General features: G+C 58.2%; 1 protein-coding gene across 10 annotated transcripts in view; it reads right to left on the reverse strand.

The window, feature by feature from the left end:
• Positions 1 to 348: 348 nt before the first annotated feature.
• The window catches only part of BRF1 (BRF1 RNA polymerase III transcription initiation factor subunit), a 77,869-nt gene continuing 59,772 nt past the window's right edge, over positions 349 to 18,445 (reverse strand). For 9 of the 10 annotated variants that reach the window (XM_054449187.2, XM_063652108.1, XM_054449189.2 and 6 more), the window contains 11 exons: positions 17,639 to 17,765; positions 17,256 to 17,295; positions 17,074 to 17,166; positions 12,690 to 12,956; positions 11,106 to 11,167; positions 10,189 to 10,270; positions 10,036 to 10,091; positions 8,617 to 8,873; positions 3,099 to 3,150; positions 2,210 to 2,381; positions 349 to 1,669 (listed from right to left, as the gene is read on the reverse strand). In XM_054449187.2, the coding sequence (XP_054305162.1) occupies positions 1,632 to 1,669; positions 2,210 to 2,381; positions 3,099 to 3,150; positions 8,617 to 8,873; positions 10,036 to 10,091; positions 10,189 to 10,270; positions 11,106 to 11,167; positions 12,690 to 12,956; positions 17,074 to 17,166; positions 17,256 to 17,295; positions 17,639 to 17,765 (1,246 nt within the window). In that variant the 3' untranslated portion in view covers positions 349 to 1,631. The remainder of the gene's footprint in view (positions 1,670 to 2,209; positions 2,382 to 3,098; positions 3,151 to 8,616; positions 8,874 to 10,035; positions 10,092 to 10,188; positions 10,271 to 11,105; positions 11,168 to 12,689; positions 12,957 to 17,073; positions 17,167 to 17,255; positions 17,296 to 17,638; positions 17,766 to 18,445) is intronic. The other variant, XM_054449188.2, reaches the window with a different exon arrangement.

The following is an 18,445-nucleotide window of genomic DNA, read 5'->3' on the forward strand; positions in this document are numbered from 1 at the left end:
TGGCCGAGTTGCTGCTTCCTGTCACCCCAGCCTCAGTGAAGCCCCTGTGGGCTGGTCCTGCTGTTTCACTTTCTTCACAGCACTCACCTCCTGGTGCCCACACTGCACTGGGGGCCCAAGCGGGGACTTGTCCACCCGGTCCCCTGTGGCACACCCACGTCCAGCCCAGGCTGATGCACACCCACTTACAGCTGTTGCAGTAGTTGGGGGGACCTAAAGACCCCACACCCCTCACTCAGGGCAGCCTCTGGGTCTCGGGCTAATATCCACGGCCAGGCCGTGCAGCCAGCAGACCGACATGACAGCTGGCCACAGATCGCAACACGGAATCAGACAAACCTCAGACAATTTCTGTTAAGTAACAACAGATCTTTCTGCTTTACTAAATCTATTCTTCCCCCAAGCCTTGGAGAAGCCCTGACAGGACCCAGGCTGGCTGCTGAGCTCTGGGTGGGGGTAGGGGGGTCTGGCCTGCTGCAGGCCAAGTTGGGGCAGGACATACAGCCCATTCCATGGGGAGGATGAGGCCCCTGGGGGTCAGTGAGGCACGGCTCTGCCTCAAGGCCACCCTCTCCTAAGAACACAGGGTGAAGCCCCCTCCTCGGCTACATCCGGGGCAGCCATGCCAGAGCTGAGATCCCCTACGGGTGGTACTGGGGCCTTCCCATGAAGAGGCCTGGGGAGGATCTCGGGCCTCCATCTGCCCTCCCTCCTGGATGGGGGGCCTGATCCAGCTCTGACAGGGAGCGCCACTGCCCTCTGGCTCTGTCCACGGGGAACTCCCAGCGCCAGGACACTATGCAGGCCACGCCCGCACTGCCTACAGAGCTATGCTCAGGACGGGCGGGCGCCAGTCTCAGCTGTCGGGCACTCAGTTCACCTGCCGGCAGCCGCAGGGCTCCTGGGCACACAACTCAAGTGGCCCTGGGGCAGGGGTCTGACCCCCATGCTGCTCCAGGCGGTGCAGGCAGTGGGGGGGAGCGGGGTCTGGAGGAGGCAGGGGTGGGGGTGTCTGCCTTAGACGAGGCAGGTATCTGGATGCAGGGGCACAGCTGGAGGCAGAGGACCTTCAGCGTGGTGGCGGGAGAGCTGCTGCCTCTCAAGCGCCAGATCCTCAGCTCCCGCGGCTGTGCCGGACACCTGCAGGGCTCTGGCTTCCACTCTGGCGGAGGCCGATGGCGCCGAGTGCTGCCCAGGAGGGAACGGTGTAGAGGGTGGGCTGGGGACTCCAGAGCTGGTCCTGAGTCACAGGGCCAGCACACTCAGCCCTCCACACACTTGGACCAGCAGTGGGGCTGCCCCAAGCCTGTTTCCTTAATAGTAGCAACACCACACTGCCAGCCTTGGAGGGTCCTTGGGTGAGTCGACGGCAGGCAGTGGGACCCAGTCCTGCGTATACCTGGCCCACATCTGATCACACACATGCAGACGCTTGGTCCGGTTTCCTTTGCTGGATAGAAACACAATCCCAATGGTAAGTTCCACATGGGACGAGGGCTGTGGGACAGATGCCACCTGTCAGCAGGAGTCTCAGTGCTGGGGCCTGCCTGCTGCGGTCCTGGAAGCCCGTCTGATACTGAGGAGACCCGCGAGGTCCCCTGCCAGGACATCACCTGCCTGGAGGCCACACTTCAGTAGCCGTCGTCCTCATCGCCGTCACAGCCATAGTCTGCAGAAGAGCACAGTCATGAAGCCCAGGGTCTCTGTGGGACCCAGGAGCCCAGACCCCGCCACCCTCCCTGTTCCTGGTGCCCCTCCAGGAGACTCCGGCTCCAGCCCCAGCCCCACTGGCCGTGGCCCCCGCACCCCGCCAGGAGCCATCTTGGGCTCCTCTCCACCTCCCGGGACTGGCATGCACCCAGAGCAGGGCCTTGCTCCTCGTCAAGGGCACCTGAGAGCAGCATGGGCTCCCTCAGCCTCCCTCCCTGGGCGAGCAGGTCCGTGGTGGTGGGCAGACCTGGGAACCTCATGCTGCTGCTGGGCGGCCCTCGTGGCAGGTACCTCACCGTCCCTAGCCTCTCTGACCCTGGCTGGCTCCAACCTCACAATTGACATGACCAATTTACAAAATGTCTTAGTTCAAATTTCTTTCCACGGAAAAACAGAAATTTAGTTTGAAGCTAACAGGCCCAAGTTCAGGGATCATGAGGGGCAGTAGCTGATGCCTTCATTTCCCTTGAACCCCTCCCTGCTGTCGGGCCCCACCCACCGTTGCTGCCCATCATCTGCAGGGCACTGACGCAGGGCTCCCCGTCCTCCTCGTCGGGTTCCTCCTCGTCAGCCTCCTCATCGGCGTGGTACGACACAGGCCCGCTCTCCACCAGGACCGCCTGGGGCCTGGCAGGCTCAGATCCAAGAGTGGGAGAGCTTGGGAGCAAAGCCTGGAACGAAGTGGGGCTCTGATACACACAGAGCTGGGAGTTCTGTGTATCGCAACAGACCCCTCAGACCCACTAGGGCGGGCCCAGGATGCTCAGCCACTCATGCCACTCCAGCGGGTCCCGGGGTTAGCCAGGGCTCCCAGGCCCACTGGCCCCTTTTGGCCTCCTGGGGGCTGTGCCATGAGCAGTATCAGCATCGAGATCCCACCCTCAGGCCTCTGCCAGCCCCTGCTCCTGTACCCTACTGGGACCCACTCCAGTGCTCGGGGACAATGCAGAACACCTTTCCAGACCATAGGCCTTGGCCGAGGACACTGTGGCCTCAGCCCCCGGGGGCTTGGCCTGGCTTGGCTCCCAGAACACAGACAGAGGCTGCTGCTCCAGCCCCTGCCCCAGCCCCTGCCACCTGCCAGCACCTTCACCCTGGTTTCCTGGGCCAGAACAGTCCCCAACAAGTGACAGTCCAGGTGAAAGACCCCTGAGCCCTGGAGGGCTGGGCCCTGTGACCTGGCAGTGCCTGCTTCCTACATACAGGCTCCCTGCAGGCACCAGGCCCACAGCAAGGCTGCTCACTCTTGGCAAGTATGGAGCAGCAGGGGCAGGCGCCTCTGTCAGGCCTGCTCTCCCTGTGCTCACAGACCAAGCATCTGGGCCCAGGAAGAAATGGGTGGGCTGCCTCCCAAGGTCCCCCTGCCCTGGCTGCGTGGGACAACGCACCTCTCCCGTGGCCACCTTCTTTGCTGGCTGCGTAGACACCAGAGGCCTCAACCTGCAAAAGGAAGCACGGCATGGAGGCCTCAGCCCAGGCTCCCGAACGCCTGCCCACTTGTTCCCTTTTGCCCATCTTCACTTTCCCAGCGTTAATTGACCGTTTCTCAGTCCCTTTGGAAGTCTGGTTCTGCGTCCAGACTCTGTGTGCTCCATCAGTGCTCACTGCACGTCAACACAGAGCTCTGACCCATTCACACTCTCAACACTCAACAGGGTGCACCACTTGACACAGAAACGAAGAAGCTGCAGATGCCCCGCTCCCCAGCCCACTCCCCTTCCAACAGTGCTGGAGCCCTCAAGCAGCTGCCTGGTGCCCTACCTCACTGAGGGAGGAGGGGAGGGAGGGTGAAGGGACACTGTCACACCTGAGACTGCTTCCCCAACCCTCACCAGGCCCAGGGCAATCCCCACTTCTGCTGACAACACCCTGCCCAGGGCCTGCTCGCCGGACCGCCACACACAAAGGCCAAAGATGCCTTCCACATGCCAAGTCTTCTTGGAGACTGCTGGTCCCCCCAGGGAGACAGGGGAGTCCACGGGACAGGACGCAGGCATCACCCGCAACCTCCAGCATGGACACACAGGGCTGTTGGGCGGGCAATGAGAGGGCTCAGGGCCTGTGGGGAAGGAAGCAGCGGGGGCAGAGCCCTTCCCTCCTGGGCGCAGCTGTGTGGGGAGGCAGTAGGGGGCCTGAGGTAGGGCCCTGCCTGGCTGTGACGTGTCAGATGAACCCTCAGGACACTGGGAAGGGACCCCGTGACAAGTGGACATTAGCAGAACACCTAGACACGGAGCTCTGCTCGGGGTAAAGCTGACAGTAGATGTGAGCCAGGCTGAGGCCCCAGGCTCCCCATGTGGCCCCGCTCCAGTCTGGAGACAGCGGGAGCCTGAGCTCCCAGGGCTCCTGGTGGTGCCGTATCCTCAGGCCAGGCCTCCAGCCTGGTTCCTGGAGCCTGACAGGTGCTGCTCCGCCCTCCCCACTCCCATCCCCAGGCCTACTGTGCAGTGGAGTGGGGGCCTCTGGGGATGGCAGCTGGCCCTGCAGCGGGGCTTCTCAGCAGGCTGACCTCGATGAGACACCCCACTGTGGTCTCTCCAGAAGTGGCTGGCGCTCCAGGAGGCAGGCCTGGCAGTTGGGTCGGAGGCCTAATCTTGGTAGGTGGGACTAAGTCCCCAGGAGATTCATGCTCTGGAAGGTCAGGCCAGCAGGCCCCCATTGAGAAGGGCCCTGAGACCCCGCTGGCTCAAGGAGAGGCAGTTTCTTTTTTTCTTTTTTTTTTCTCCCTGAGACGGAATCTTGCTCTGTCGCCAGGCTAGAGTGCAGTGGTGCGATCTCGGCCCACTGCAACCTCTGGAAGAGGCAGTTTCTTTGACTTCGGCAGACTGTACCTTAGCCAGAGATGGAGCAGATGCTGGCGGGCAGGAATACGGGGCCACAGGGAGAGCGGCGCTGTTACGAGGGTGCGCTTCCTGCAGGGACACACCCTCCCTCCCCCACCTGGCACTGAGGACAGGCTGAAATTCAAGCCACAAGGTCCTGCCGCACTGACCCAAGATCCTGACGGACAAGTCCAGCTTTTCCAGAACCAGGAAGCAGCTCTGCCAGGCCTCACCCTGGGTGACCAGAAAGCTCCCTACTCTTGCACAGCCCAGCTGGAGAAAGGGTGCATGGTGTTCAAGGGTGCAGAACCACAAGGGCTCCCGGGGTCTGCGGGCTAGCTGGGGGCCTGTCTCAAGGGCTTCCCCTTCCACGCAGTATCCTGTGTGAACCTGAGGCGGCCAGGCCACACGGGAGGGCCTGAGAGCGCCTGGAGAACAAGCTCCCACCTGGCATCACCTTGGCCATGGCTTTGGCCTGTAGGGGGGTCCCCAGCCAGGGGCCTGAGGATGTGGGGTGCTGCGCCCATTGTTCACACAAACCCACTGCTGGGCTCAGGCTGCTCCCTCTCGCAGCCGTGCCAGCACCTGCTGACCCCGCTTGGCTGAAGCCCGGCCCCAGCCCAGCCTGGGGGGGATCCTGGGGCCTGTAAGCAGGCAAGAGGGCAGCTCATCTGGTGGGCCCCCACTTTGTCCCCCTTCCAGATATGGGCGCTGGGGCCCACGGCCCACACTGGCCCCTCTGCCTGTCCCCAGAGTGGGACACTCAGGCATGAGGGCAGACTGATTTGCCTGGGCTAGAGGAAGACCCCGAGGCTCAAAGCAGCCCGAGTGACCACAGAGTGAGGAGGAGACAAGCTTGGAGGGAGCAGCTGCCCACATCCCTGTATGGCTCAGCTGCCCACACCCCTGCATGGCCCAGCTCAGGTTCTGCAGTTGTCTGTCATCAGGGGAAGCATGCGTCACGACACGGGACCAGGGGCGGGTGGCCAGAGGGAGATGGGCTAGGCAGCCACTGGCAGCCAAAGAGAATGGGGGTGCAGCTCAGGCTGGTTCCCCCACAGCAAGGAGGTACTGTCATGCCTGGGCTGCCCAAGGTAGCACAGCTGCTGCTGAGGCACGCTGTGGTCGCTGGGCTGAGGCAGTGCCTCCTCAGCTGAACCCCTCCTTGGTGGTCCCTCCCCACCTCCCCTCCCCACGTCGGAGCCTCTGCCTCTTTCCAAGCGGTCCAAATCCCTTTTTCCTCAGTGAAAAGCTGCCCCCATGGGCTGCAAGGACAACCGGGACATGCCCTTCTATCCCCAGGTAGACCCCCTCTCCCCTGCCCCGCTGGAACTGCCTGAGCTGCCCAGGCCTGAGTGGGGGTGGGGGTGCGGGGGGTCAACGTATCCCCAGCCCTGAGGTCTTCATGCTTCCGTCTTAGAACACTAAATATTCACGAATCAGATCATGACCATGTTGAGGGGAAGACTGATGGGTTTCTAATGCAGGAAGCAGTGCATGAACACGCAGATGTGTGTGCACATACACTGTGTGCGCACAGACTCACAGACGCGCACACACACTGCACACAGTTGAGAGACGTAAGAGACACACATGCCCTATGTACACAGAGAAACAGTGTATACAGACACATGCATGCACACACATGTACACAGAGACACAGACCTGCACACCACATTGTGTAGACATACAGGTACACGTGTTGCATGCACGCACACTGCATGCACAGAGAGACACACAGGCATGCACACCTGCACTTGCACACAAAAACTTACACACATGCACACACACTGTGTGCAGTCACAGATACAGGCACACACTGTGTGCACACACACAGGCATGCAGATGCACTGTGTGCAGACACAGGAACACATGCACATACACAGGTACTGAGTGCACCAATGCACACATGCGCTGTGTGCATACGCAGTGCATGCACAGACGCGAGCTCACACATGCACGCACTGCATGCATAGACAGAGGCACACACACATGCACACACGCTGCAGGCATACAGACACAGGCACACACACATGCACACATACACTGCAGGTACACAGACACAGGCACACACACATGCACACATACACTGCAGGTACACAGACACAGGCACACACACATGCACACATACACTGCAGGTACACAGGCACACACACATGCACACACGCTGCAGGCATACAGACACAGGCACACATGCACTGCATGCACACAGACACAGGCACGCACACACACTGCATGCACAGAGATACAGGCACACATGCACATACACTGCATGCACACAGACACAGGCACACACATGCAAACACACTGCATGCACACAGGCACACATGCACTGCATGCAGACACAGGCACACACACATGCATGCACTGAGTGCACACAGACACAGGCACACACACTGCATGCACACAGACACAGGCACATACACACATGCACACACACACTGCAGCACACACACAGGCACACACAAGCACACACACTGCATGCACACACACACTGCATGCACACAGGCACACACGCACTGCATGCATACACAGGCACACACACTGCATGCACAGACACAGGTACACACTGTATGCACACAGGCACACACGCACATGCACACATACACTGCATGCACACACAGGCACACACGTACACAAATACTGCATGTGCACACACAGGCACACACTGCATGCACACACACACCGCATGCACACAGAGGCATACACGCACTGCATGTACGTGTATACACACACAGAGTGACACACATGCACACCCGGGCCCTGTATGGGCCAGCTGGTCAGATGTGACAGAGGGGGCTGTGAACCCTGTAACCAGGCACCAGAATCACCCAACTGGGACAGGACCCCCCCAGCGCTGACAGAGGCTGGCTGGGCAGGCAGAGGACATGGAGACTAAGGCGTCAGATCCAACCTGAGAGTGCTCAGGCACAGGGGAACCGAGCCATAGACCTGCCCTGACTTCACCTCTGCCCCACTGACTTCCTACATATGCCAAGAGCTGTGCTAGGAATGCACCCCCGGAGGACCACTGTGTGGCTGATGTGGAGGAGACAGCCCATGCGGCCCTCCTGAGGGGCTGAGATGCCGGCTGAGAAGCACCAGCCTGCAAGGAGGTCAGGTTCCCTCACAGAGCAGCACCTGGGCACCCCAGAGCAGGGGCAGGGGCAGGGCCACAGCACAGCCGACTCTCACGGGGTGGAGTGGCCAGCCTAGCAGCTCAAAAGGCCAAGGAGAAACCACCGCAAATACCGCAGACAACAGGAGGCCCTGACGGGGCTGCCGAGGGTCAGCACTGCCCCACAGGCGGAAGCAGCTGGAGACAACGCAAGAGATCCCAAGGAGCAGTAGGACCAGCAGACGCTCCCAGCCCGGAGACTCGGTGGGGTAGAGTGAAGGTCGGAACCACCAAAGGGTGGACCCAGAAGCTAAGCCACCAACCCCATCTCCACTGCCAAAGGGACACATGGACCAGCCACAGGCCCCTGAGATGCAGCAGGTGAGCCCAGCCACCCATGGCCTCGTCAGGAGAGCCTGCAGCCGCCACCCAGCGGCAAGCCGTGCACAGAGGCCAACCCACTCCAAGGCAGCCCTGCATAGAGCTGCAGAGCCTCGTGACCCTGTGCGCTGAGGCCAGCACATCCCGCCTTTGACCGTCCCTCAGCCACATTCTCCACCCACATCCTCCTTCCTCAGCAGTGCACTGCTCTCACCCACCACGTTGGTAGAGACGGCAATGCAGCCAGGGCGCGCAGAGCAGGCACAGGGCGGCAGGGCTGGGGACTCTTCTTCCCGACCCCACTGATTGTCCCAGCCCCTCCGTGGGACAAAACAGAGCCTAGGCTGCAGGACCCCTCTGACAGCTGGACTCGCCCATTGGCTCACAGCCCACCAGGTCAAGGAGAGTTGAGACACTGTCAACGTGCCAGAGACGGCCCACCGGTCCCCAGCATGCAGGTGGCAAATGCCACTCCAGGCACTTCTGTGGCCCCGGCTGCCTCCGGCAGCTCCAGGACCCAAAGCCATGGGCCTCTGCCCGCCCTGGGCTGCTGCCCTAACCCAGCCACTCAGGACAGGACGGTACCTTTTCCCCACACTGGTCACAGGGTCAGCCCCACTTCTGCTGGCCGGCGTCCTCCTTCGTGACAGCTTCCTGGCACTGGCGCTATGCTCGGGCTGCGCATCCTCCCTGTGTGGGCTGCCCCCGCCGGCGCTGCTGAGGCCCCGGAGCACGCTGTAGTTGATCTTGCTGGAGATCTTCTTCTGCTCCAGCATCTTCTCGATGGCCTCCCTGGCAGTACTGGCCTGAATTGGCTCCCGTCGCTTGCAAGACTTCTTGGGCTTGAGGAAACACGCAAGAATGCCTCCCATGAGATGAGTCACGCCCACTGCACTCAACCATCAAGGGCTCCACGTGAGGCCAGGAGTGCAGGCGGGTGAGGCCTGGCTCAGGCCTTCAGAAGGGCCGCTCCTGCCTCCTCCTCCCAGAATGTGAGCCAGCCTGGTGCTCTCTGGGCCTGCCCACGTCAAATCCTGCCCTCCCAGGTGAGTGGGGCACGTGGGCTGGCATGGGTGCTGGCAGGGCCTCCAGAGAGCAACAGCAGCAAACATGCCACAGGTGCTCAGGGCCCTGCTGCCCCTGGGTCCCACACAGGGCAGGGCGACATGCTGCTGCACTGTGAGGGCTGCAGCAGAGATGGCTACTCAGTGAAGACAGACAATCCATCCCAGCACCGCGGCCCACGTCAAAGGCCCCAGCTGCCCGAAGACCCTGGATCTCATTCTAGGAGCTGGAGCCACGGACCACTTCAGGGCAATCAGCCCGCACCACCCCTGCTGCCCCCCGCTGCACGATGACCTTCCCGCGTGGCCCAGCAAGGTCTGGGACGTGCTGCTGGGTGGGGTGGAGTCCCTGGGCTCCGAACTCTCTGACCACAAGCTCCCCGGGTCCTCCTGAGTGGGTAGGCCCCACATCTGCATCCCAGCCACCTCCAGCTTGGTCCAAGGGACCCCAGTCTCGCAGGCAGGGAACTGGCTCCCTGTGTTTTCTCCTGCTCAGTCACTCAGAGGCCCAACCACTGCTGCCTGCACCACGAAGCTGAAGGCACATTCCACCACAGAGTAAGCCGGCAGAGCAAGTCACCGTGACGACCACAAGGCAGGGAGGCATTACAGCCGGACTTTCCCAGGGCGTCAGAAGAGCAAACCCCAGTTACACAGGCAGGGATCCCAGCGTCCAGCCCCGGTGCTGCGTCCAGAAAGTTATCCCAAGGCTGAGCACACGCCCTCCAAGGTGAGGCCGATGGCTGGGCGCCTGTGGCCAGCACGGGGCAGGACCTGGTGGTTAGGGACGTAGGTCCGGGGTCCAGAGCACATGGCCTCCGGCTGCCTGCCCTGGGACCTAGACCCTCCTGTCACATGGGGAAGGGACATTCCAGAGACATTTGCCCCCTGTAACCTGGACACCCTCAAGAAGGCCAGGCCCAGCGTCACAGGCGCCCACCTTGTGCTCCTTGTAGATGCCGAGCTCCTTCTCTTTGGCTATTCTTGCTTCTTTTTCTAAAAGTTCAGAAAAGGGGCCAGCGTCACTGAGGGCCCACGCCCCAGGCCTGGGGACTTTGCGTCCTGCGTGTGAGTGTGGGCGGGTGGCACTTACCCCTCTGTTCCCGCAGGTACTCGGCGTTCTCCCTCATCCACAGCTCGGCCTTCACGCGAGCTTCCGACTCATTCAGGATGTACTGGGCGAGCACAGGGAAGTGGGGCTGGCTTTTAGCCTTCGCACACCGGGGCATGCTAAGGTTGCGCTGGCCAGTGGGAAGTATTTCCACCGTTACAGGAAGGGGAACCCGGGGCAGCCTCTATTTAGTGCGGAGCCTGGGCTGAGGCCTCACCGTGTGTGGCGAGTTGGGGACCTGTTGCTCCTTTGCCTGTCCCAAGGCCAACCACGCAGGCCACATGTGTGAGACCCTCTAGGGCAGCCTGCAAGCCCTGCCGGCACCAGGACCCTGGCCAGCCAGAGTGCAGGCCACAGGTCCCCACAAAGGGGCCAAGTGAGGGTGAGAGCCTCCCGCTCAGGTACAGACGGGCCAGGCTGGAGGGTCTGAGGCACCACACAGCCACGAAAGCAGGGAAGAAGACTTTCTGCCTGACAGACGGCAAGTATGTTGAGATAAACTGCAAAGAGCTGGTCCCAATGGCTGGAAACCCTGGGGTTTGGGGGCGCACAGCGCATGTGGAGTCAGTGGGTGCCCTCTTGTGTCTAGAGACCCTTTGAGGGGCTGATCCTGGTGCTATTTGTGCGATGTGTGCTTACCGCAGACTACGTGCCCAGAAGGCCGCAAGGGACAGGGGCAAAGCCAGGGGCCTCTCTACAGGCTGCCCCCGAGCCAACACTGGATAACAGAGTCTGGGGGTGGATCCCAGAACAGTGGCTAGAAGGCCAGGAGCCCACTTCACCCAGCGGGGTGGGCTCTGGGTAGGGGAGGTGGCCAACCCCGCCCGGCCACTCAAGGCTCCTTGGGCTGCAGCGCCCTCCCAAGCCCACCCCTCCTGGGAATGGGTACTGCCACTTACCCTATCAATCTCCAGGTCATCAATGCCACTGAGGTCCAGCTCGCCATCTCCCGAAGCATCTTCTGGAGGGAAGCACAGCATCAGCGTCACTCAGGGCCAGCTCTGATTACAGGAGCGCGGCCACCACCTGGGCTGGCTCAGGACCCTGGGTCTGGGCTAAGGGCCTTCTAGAACCCCATCCCCTCCTCTGCACTGGTGGGTCGTGCCCTGTTTGCCCACACGGCCACACCTCTTTAAATGCTTAGCTCAGGACGCTAAGCGAAGCCAGCAGAACGCTAAACTGAAGCTACAAAGGAAAACCCCAGCACTTCTGTGCTTTTTGTAAGAAAGCAACTTTTTAAGATCAGGAGACAGAGGCTGTCAGGCACCAAAGACCGAGGGAGGGCACGGAAGCTGGGCAGGAAGGAAAGGCCAGGCCACGGAGTGAGATGGGGGTCTGTGCTCAGGGGAGCCAGCTCCCCATCACTGAGCCCACAGGTCTGTGGACAGAAATGATTCCGGAGTCCAGGACTGAGGGAGCCTTCCATGATCATGCTCAGGACACCCCAAAACCTGCCTGTCACCCCTGCCCAGCCCCACGCAGTCCAGGCAGCATCTGCACAGCCTGGAATTGGGACAGCCTCTCCTTGCCACAGCTCCACGCCATAGCTGCCTGCCCCGTGCTGCCAAGTCAACTCCAGCACAGGGCCAGACTGTCTGAGGTGCTCTCCTGCCATGCTGCTCCAGGGCCGAGGCCTGAGACAGCTCCTCTCAGCACTCACAGGCAGCCCTCAAGGCCCCCCACGGCCCTTCCTCAGCCCCAGCCAGAATGGCCCTTTCTGCTCAGGGTCACTGTGCCGTTGGCTGCCCCGGGGCCTGTGCACCTCCCATCTGCCTGTTGCTCTGTGTGACTCGCCTGGGTTCCACCCACACAGCAGCCCCAACCATCAGGACTGTCTCTACCCCTGGCCCAGAGGTCACTTGATAAACATTCGCCTGGCTCCTCACACAGAGGCCAGGCCCTGGTGCCCGACGGGAGGCAGGGCTTGAGGGTGAAGCGTTGCAGGAAGGTCTAGGCTCTCAGCCAGGGAAGCGTGTCCTGGCAGGGATGGGGGATGGGACCCACCTTTCTCCTAGAGCTCCCAGCCAAATGGGCAGGGTGAGGGGGGGCAAGATGGGCATGGTGGCCTGGCCTGGGCACTATGGGGCAGGGGTGCCTCGTCATTGCCGTGCCCAAGCTCAGCAAGTGACGTTCCCCCGACCATGTTGGACAAGCGGATGAGGGGTGGAGCTGCTCCATGGGACTCCTGGACACAACTTGTGGGCTCCATTCTCTGTGGCTCCTGTGACCTGAAGGCGGTCCCAGTGAGGGCAACGAGACTCCCCGCATCCCGGCGTCGGCACACACCCAGTTCTTCACGCCAGGACCACTGAGGCCCACACGGCCCCATTGTGGGGACTGGTGGTGCCACCACCCAAGCCCACCACTTGAGAACACCACACCTCCCGACAGAGGATGGCAGCATCCGGCTCTCCCCATGAGAGGGACACGCCTGAAAGCTCTCCCGATGACCTCAGCACCCCCAGGGCCCCATCAGAACTCACTGGGGTCGCTGCTCTGAGAGGAGATGCATTCGCGGATGGAGTCTGAGATGCCCAGGCTGGCCGCAGTGGGGAGGGGGTCCAGCAGGGACCCCAGGGCTGGAGGTCTGCCGCCCCACTCGGGGCTTCCTGCTGCTTCCGAGCTGCCGGGGGCGCCGCCAAGGAGCTCCCGGTATAAGTCCTTGTTCAGGTGGCTGGCCGCGGCCTCCAGCTCCTCATCCTCTGTGTCCTCCTCGCCACACAAGCTGGACGTAGTGTCCTCGGTGGAGCCTAGGTGTACACAATCCACACACCACTTGTTAACCAGGCAGAGGGCCAGGGTGCCCACTTTTCTGACAAAAAACAATGCTACCAAGCTGCCAGGTAACCCATAGAACGGCTGTCAGTGCACGGTGCCCGGCAGTCAGGTGCCAAACAACGAGCCTCAGCCCACACCTTGCACTGCCTGAGCAAGTTAGCTCAAAACAGATCACAGACCTAGGGGGAGAGTTAAAGTACAGACATTTCAGACAAAAATGTAAAAGAAAAACTTTGTGACCTTGGATAAGGCAAACATTTCTAATGGTTCTAAAAGCAGAATCCATAAAACACTGATAAAACGGATTTCCAAAAAATTAAGAACAATTGCCCTTTGAAAGACATCGTTAAGACAATGAAGACAGCCCACAGGCTTATCTGCAAATCTCATAACTGATAAAGGACTTAAACCTAGAACAGATGAAGAATTCCCAAAACTTCACAAGAAAACACAACCCAATTAAAAAATGGGAAAAAGATCTGAACAAAGGCTCCGGCGAAGACGACATATTGGTGTAAACGAACATATACAAAGACCTCCAGTCCTGAAGGAAATGCAAACGAAGCCACCCCAAGCTCCTCCTTCACAACCATCAGAATGTCTAGCCCTGAAAAGAAAACCAGGCCACACCTCCCAGGCAGGGGGCACACACTCCCTCACGCTTCCACACATGGCGCCACCCCTTCGGAGACAACCTGATCAGTTCTTTTTTTTTTTTTTGAGACGGAGTCTTGCTCTGTTGCCCAGGCTGGAGTGCAGTGACGCGATCTCGGCTCACTGCAAGCTCCACCTCCTGAGTTCACGCCATTCTCCTGCCTCAGCCTCCCGAGTAGCTGGGACTACAGGCGCCCACCACCACGCCCAGCTAATTTTTTGTATTTTTAGTAGAGACGGGGTTTCACTGTGTTAGCCAGGATGGTCTTGATCTCCTGACCTTGTGATCTGCCCACCTCAGCCTCCCAAAGTGCTGGGATTACAGGAGTGAGGCTCTGTGCCCGGCCAACAACCTGATCATTTCTTAAAGACAGGCAGTTCGTGACCGCCCACTTGAGCCCAGGAGTTCCAGACCAGCCTGGGCAACACAGCAAGATCCTGTCTCTATGAAGAAAGGTAAAAATTATCTGGGTGTGGTGGTGCCCGCCTGCAGTCCCAGCTACTTGGGAGGCTGAGATGGGAGGGTTGCTTGAGCCCAGGAGGTTGACACTGCAGTGAGCTATGATGGAACTATTGCACTCCAGCCTGGGTGACAGAGTAAGACCCTGTCTCAGAAACAACAAAAAAAGACATACACACTTGCCTTTCACATAACCCAGCAATTTCACTCCTCAGCAATTGACCCAAAAGGAAATCAACGTCCACACAAGGACTTGTACACGAGTGTTCAGGAGCACATCTGAAACAGCCCCAAACGTGCAATGTCCTCCAACAGATGAATGGCTACACACCCTCAGCATGCTGAAGGACTACCGACTGCCACGCCACAACACAAATGAACAAACCAATGACACATGACTCAACGTAATTACACTGTGAAAAAAGCCGAAGGGAAAAACATATACTATGTGATCCTACTCCTACGGAATTCTACAGAATACAACTAATTTATAGTGACAAAAAGTAGCTCACTGGTGGCCTGGGGCAGGAGGGGGGGTGGTGACCAAGGGCCTGTGGACCCCGCAGGAGCCACAGATCTGTGGGTCTTCTTGGTTGTCACTATGGCTTCACAGGTGTGTGCAGACGTCAAAGTTCAGAAATTAAAGGACACATTTTAAATGAGTAGTTTTCATAAGGCAATTACACCTCAATAAAGCTGTTAAAAATCACCCAATGGTAAATTTAAAAGACTGAGAAAAGAATTTTCACGGGAGGAATGTGAATTCTCCCCCTTGAGCTACGTGTTCATTTCTTGAAACCACTTGCTGTTGCCACAAGTAGCTCTAAACTAACCTAATAACGCCACACCCAATAGTTTAACGATGTACAGCCAATCACGAATGAACGTTACTATTGTAAGCCAATGAGAATTCCCGACAAACAACTTTGTATCTATCCAATCACTGTCCCTTTTTGCCTTTAAAAATCCATCTGTAGCTGAGGATGGCTCACTCCTGTAATCCCGCACTTTGGGAGGCCAAGGTGGGCAGATCACTTGAGGTCAGAAGTTCGAGATCAGCCTGGCCAACGTGGCGAAACCCCGTTTCTACAAAAAATACAAAAATTAGCTGGGCGTGGTGGCGCGTGCCTGTAGTCCCAGCTACTCAGGAGGCTGAGGCAGGAGAATTGCTTCAAACTACAGGGTGGAGGTTGTGGTGAGCTGAGATTATGCAACTGCACTCCAGCCTGGGTGACAGAGTGAGCCTCTGTCTCCAAAAACAGAAAAAGTCCATCTGTAACTGCTGCTCACCAGAGTGTATATTCAGGGCAATGGGATATGTCCTCCCTGGCTGCAGTCCTCAAGCTTGACCCAAATAAATTATGTAGATTAATTTTGCCTCTGCTTCTTCCTTTAAGGTTGGCAAAACTCATCTTAAAACATCCCACTCTGGATTTTTTTGTGTGTGTACTGGAGACAGGGTCTGGCTCTGCTGCCCAGGCTGGAATACAGTGGTGCAATCATAGCTCACTGCACATCGAACTCCTGGGCTCAAGTGATCCTCCGGCCTCAGCCTCCCGAGCAGCTGGGACTACAGGTGCACACTCCCACGCCCAGCTAATTTTTTTATTTTTTGTAGAGATGGGGTCTCACTATGCTGACCAGGCTGGTCTTGAACTCTGCTCAAGGAATCCTCCTGTATTTGCGATTACAGGCATGAACCACCATGTTTGACCCACTCCCTAGTCTTAGATTGCTTTCTGACCCACTCCCTAGTCTTAGATTGCTTTCTGACCCACTCCCTAGTCTTAGAATGCTTTCTTCTGAATGTGTTCCAATATAAAATTCCTGGCTAGCACTGAGTCCTGGAGGGGTCCCCATGGTGAGGAATGGCTCCTTGGAGGAAAGCACCTGATCCCCAGACAGCAGATGTCAGTGGGCGATGACCTCTGGAGAGAGCAGCCTCTTAGAAGCCCCTCCTCGGGCAAGTGGGCCCAGGCCACAGGTGCCAGGAGCCTTGGGGGCTCCGGCTGCCACATTCCCTGGACATGCACACTCCCTGGACTGTTTGACCAGGCTGGGCCAGGTCTCTCACCCTGGGTTCCTGCAACAGCCTCCCTACCTCCTGCCTCTGTTCTCAGGCCCTCTCGTGGCTCCTACTAACCCCCAAGTGAAAAAACACAGTACAGAATACAAATCAAAACAAAATTCTAAGCCCCACAACCAACCAAATGGATCCCTTCTCTTGGCCAAGGAGATTTCAAAGAAACCTGAAAAGCTAGTTCAGACCATGATGGGAAGCGGGGGCGGGGTCAGACACGCCTCATTATACCCGCTTATACCCCCTCCCTTTGGAGTTCAGGCACAGCTCATCAGCATTAACATCAAAACAGAGATCTGATGATTGACCAGACTTTGTAGCAACAGATACCAAATTCCAACCTGACTCTAGTACAACATCAATGACAGGTAGCAGGCCCTGAAAGAAATCAAAATATTTTACCCCAAAATATCTTTGACATATTTTGAAATGGCCCCGCAAAGCTGTCTTTTGTAGGGGAAACTTACTTTTTTTTTTTTTTTTTTTTTTTTTGAGACGGATTCTTGCTCTGTCACCCAGGCTGGAGTGCAATGGTGCGATCTTGGCTCACTGCAACCTCCACCTCCCAGGTTCAAGTGATTCTCCTGCCTCAGCCTCCCATGGAGCTGGGACTACAGGTGCGCACCACCACGTCCAGCTAATTTTTGTATTTGTAGTAGAGACAGGGTTTCACCATGTTGGCCAGGATGGTCTCAATCTCTTGACCTCGTGATTCTCCTGCCTCGGCCTCCCAAAGTGCTGGGATTACAGGCGTGAGCCACCATGCCCGGTGGTAAACTTATATTCTGTAGATAATCCCCTTCCCTTTCCAGGTCTTTTTCTGATCCTGAAGAGATCTGCTGAGACTCTAGCACATTTTAAAGGTCTGAATAGGGGCCGGGCACAGTGGACTCACCATCTTTTGCCAGGCTGGCCAGGCCCCCCTTGGCCTTTGGCCGGCTGTTTTCTAGTTCAATCTCAATTGCATCCTGGTAACTGGATATTTCACCTGAAGTCATAAGTTAAAAGCAAAAAGTCAGCACAAAATCAATTTTCCCAACAAAACAGAAGCATTGTATGGGAAGATCGGTTGGTTACCTTCAACCTCCTCCAGTTTTTTTGACAGGACTTGTTCAAGCTGAAAGGGAACAGGACGAGAGGCTTCGTGAAGGGAGGCCCTGGTGCACAGTGCAGCCTCTGGGGTGCCCCGTGGGCCCCAGGGACCACAGGCTGCTAGAACTTAGAGGTACGCAGCGGTGGAGGTGGAGCTATGGGCCTGTGTCCCCCACGGGAAGAGGTGGCACTTCCCAGAGTCTGTGTGAGGTGCATCCCGGAGCCTCGGGCTCTGGTTGGTCATAGCACTGAAGAGCGGCTATGAGGCTTTGGGATGGCACCAGCTCCGCTACCACCCCAGTCGAGGTGTGCGGCTTCCCCCCAAGGCTGACAAGCCCAGCACAGACAGACACCAAGGCCGGCGCTACCTGCTTCATCCGCAGCTTCCTCTGCCCAGCTGTGTATGAAGGGGGGTCGCACTCCTCCTCCAGGTCGATCTTCATGAACTCATCAATGGTCAACTGACTGGTGGGGGTGTCTTCAAATTCCGTGAGCCTAAAACGGAGCCGGACATAGGAAATGGAGCTGGTGGCTCTGAAAACAGCTGTTTAAAACTGAGCTTCCGCCTGGGCATGGCTCATGCCTGTGATCCCAGCGCTTTGGGAGCCCAAGGTGGGTGGATTGCTTGAGTCCAAGACTTCGAGACCAGCCTAGGCAACACAGTGAGACTCTGTCTCTACCCAAAAAAAAAAAAAAAAAAAAAAAGTAGCCAGGCATGGTGGTGCACACCTGCAGTTTCTGCTACTTGGGAGGCTGAGGTCAGGGAGAATCGCTTGAGCCCAGGAGGTTGAGGCTGTAACGAGCTGTGATAGTGCCACTGCCCTCCAGCCTGGGCAGCAGAGAGAGATTTTGTCTCAAAAAATACATAAAAAATACAATAAAGGGCCAGGCGCAGTGGCTCACGCCTGTAATCCCAGCATGTGGGAGGCCGAAGTGGTAGGATCACCTGAGGTCAGGAGTTTGAGACCAGCCAGGCCAACATGGTGAAACCCCGTCTCTATTAAAAATAACAAAAATTAGCTGGGCACGGTGGTGGGAGCCTGTAATCTCGGCTACTTGGGAGGCTGAGGCCGGAGAATCGCTTGAATCCAGGAGGCGGAGCTTGCAGTGAGCCGAGATCGTGCCACTGTACTCCAGCCTGGGCGGCAAGAGCGAAATTCTGTGTCAAAAAAATG

The sequence above is a fragment of the Pongo pygmaeus genome, chromosome 15, assembly GCF_028885625.2.
Source record: "Pongo pygmaeus isolate AG05252 chromosome 15, NHGRI_mPonPyg2-v2.0_pri, whole genome shotgun sequence".
Classification (NCBI taxonomy): Eukaryota; Metazoa; Chordata; class Mammalia; order Primates; family Hominidae; genus Pongo; species Pongo pygmaeus.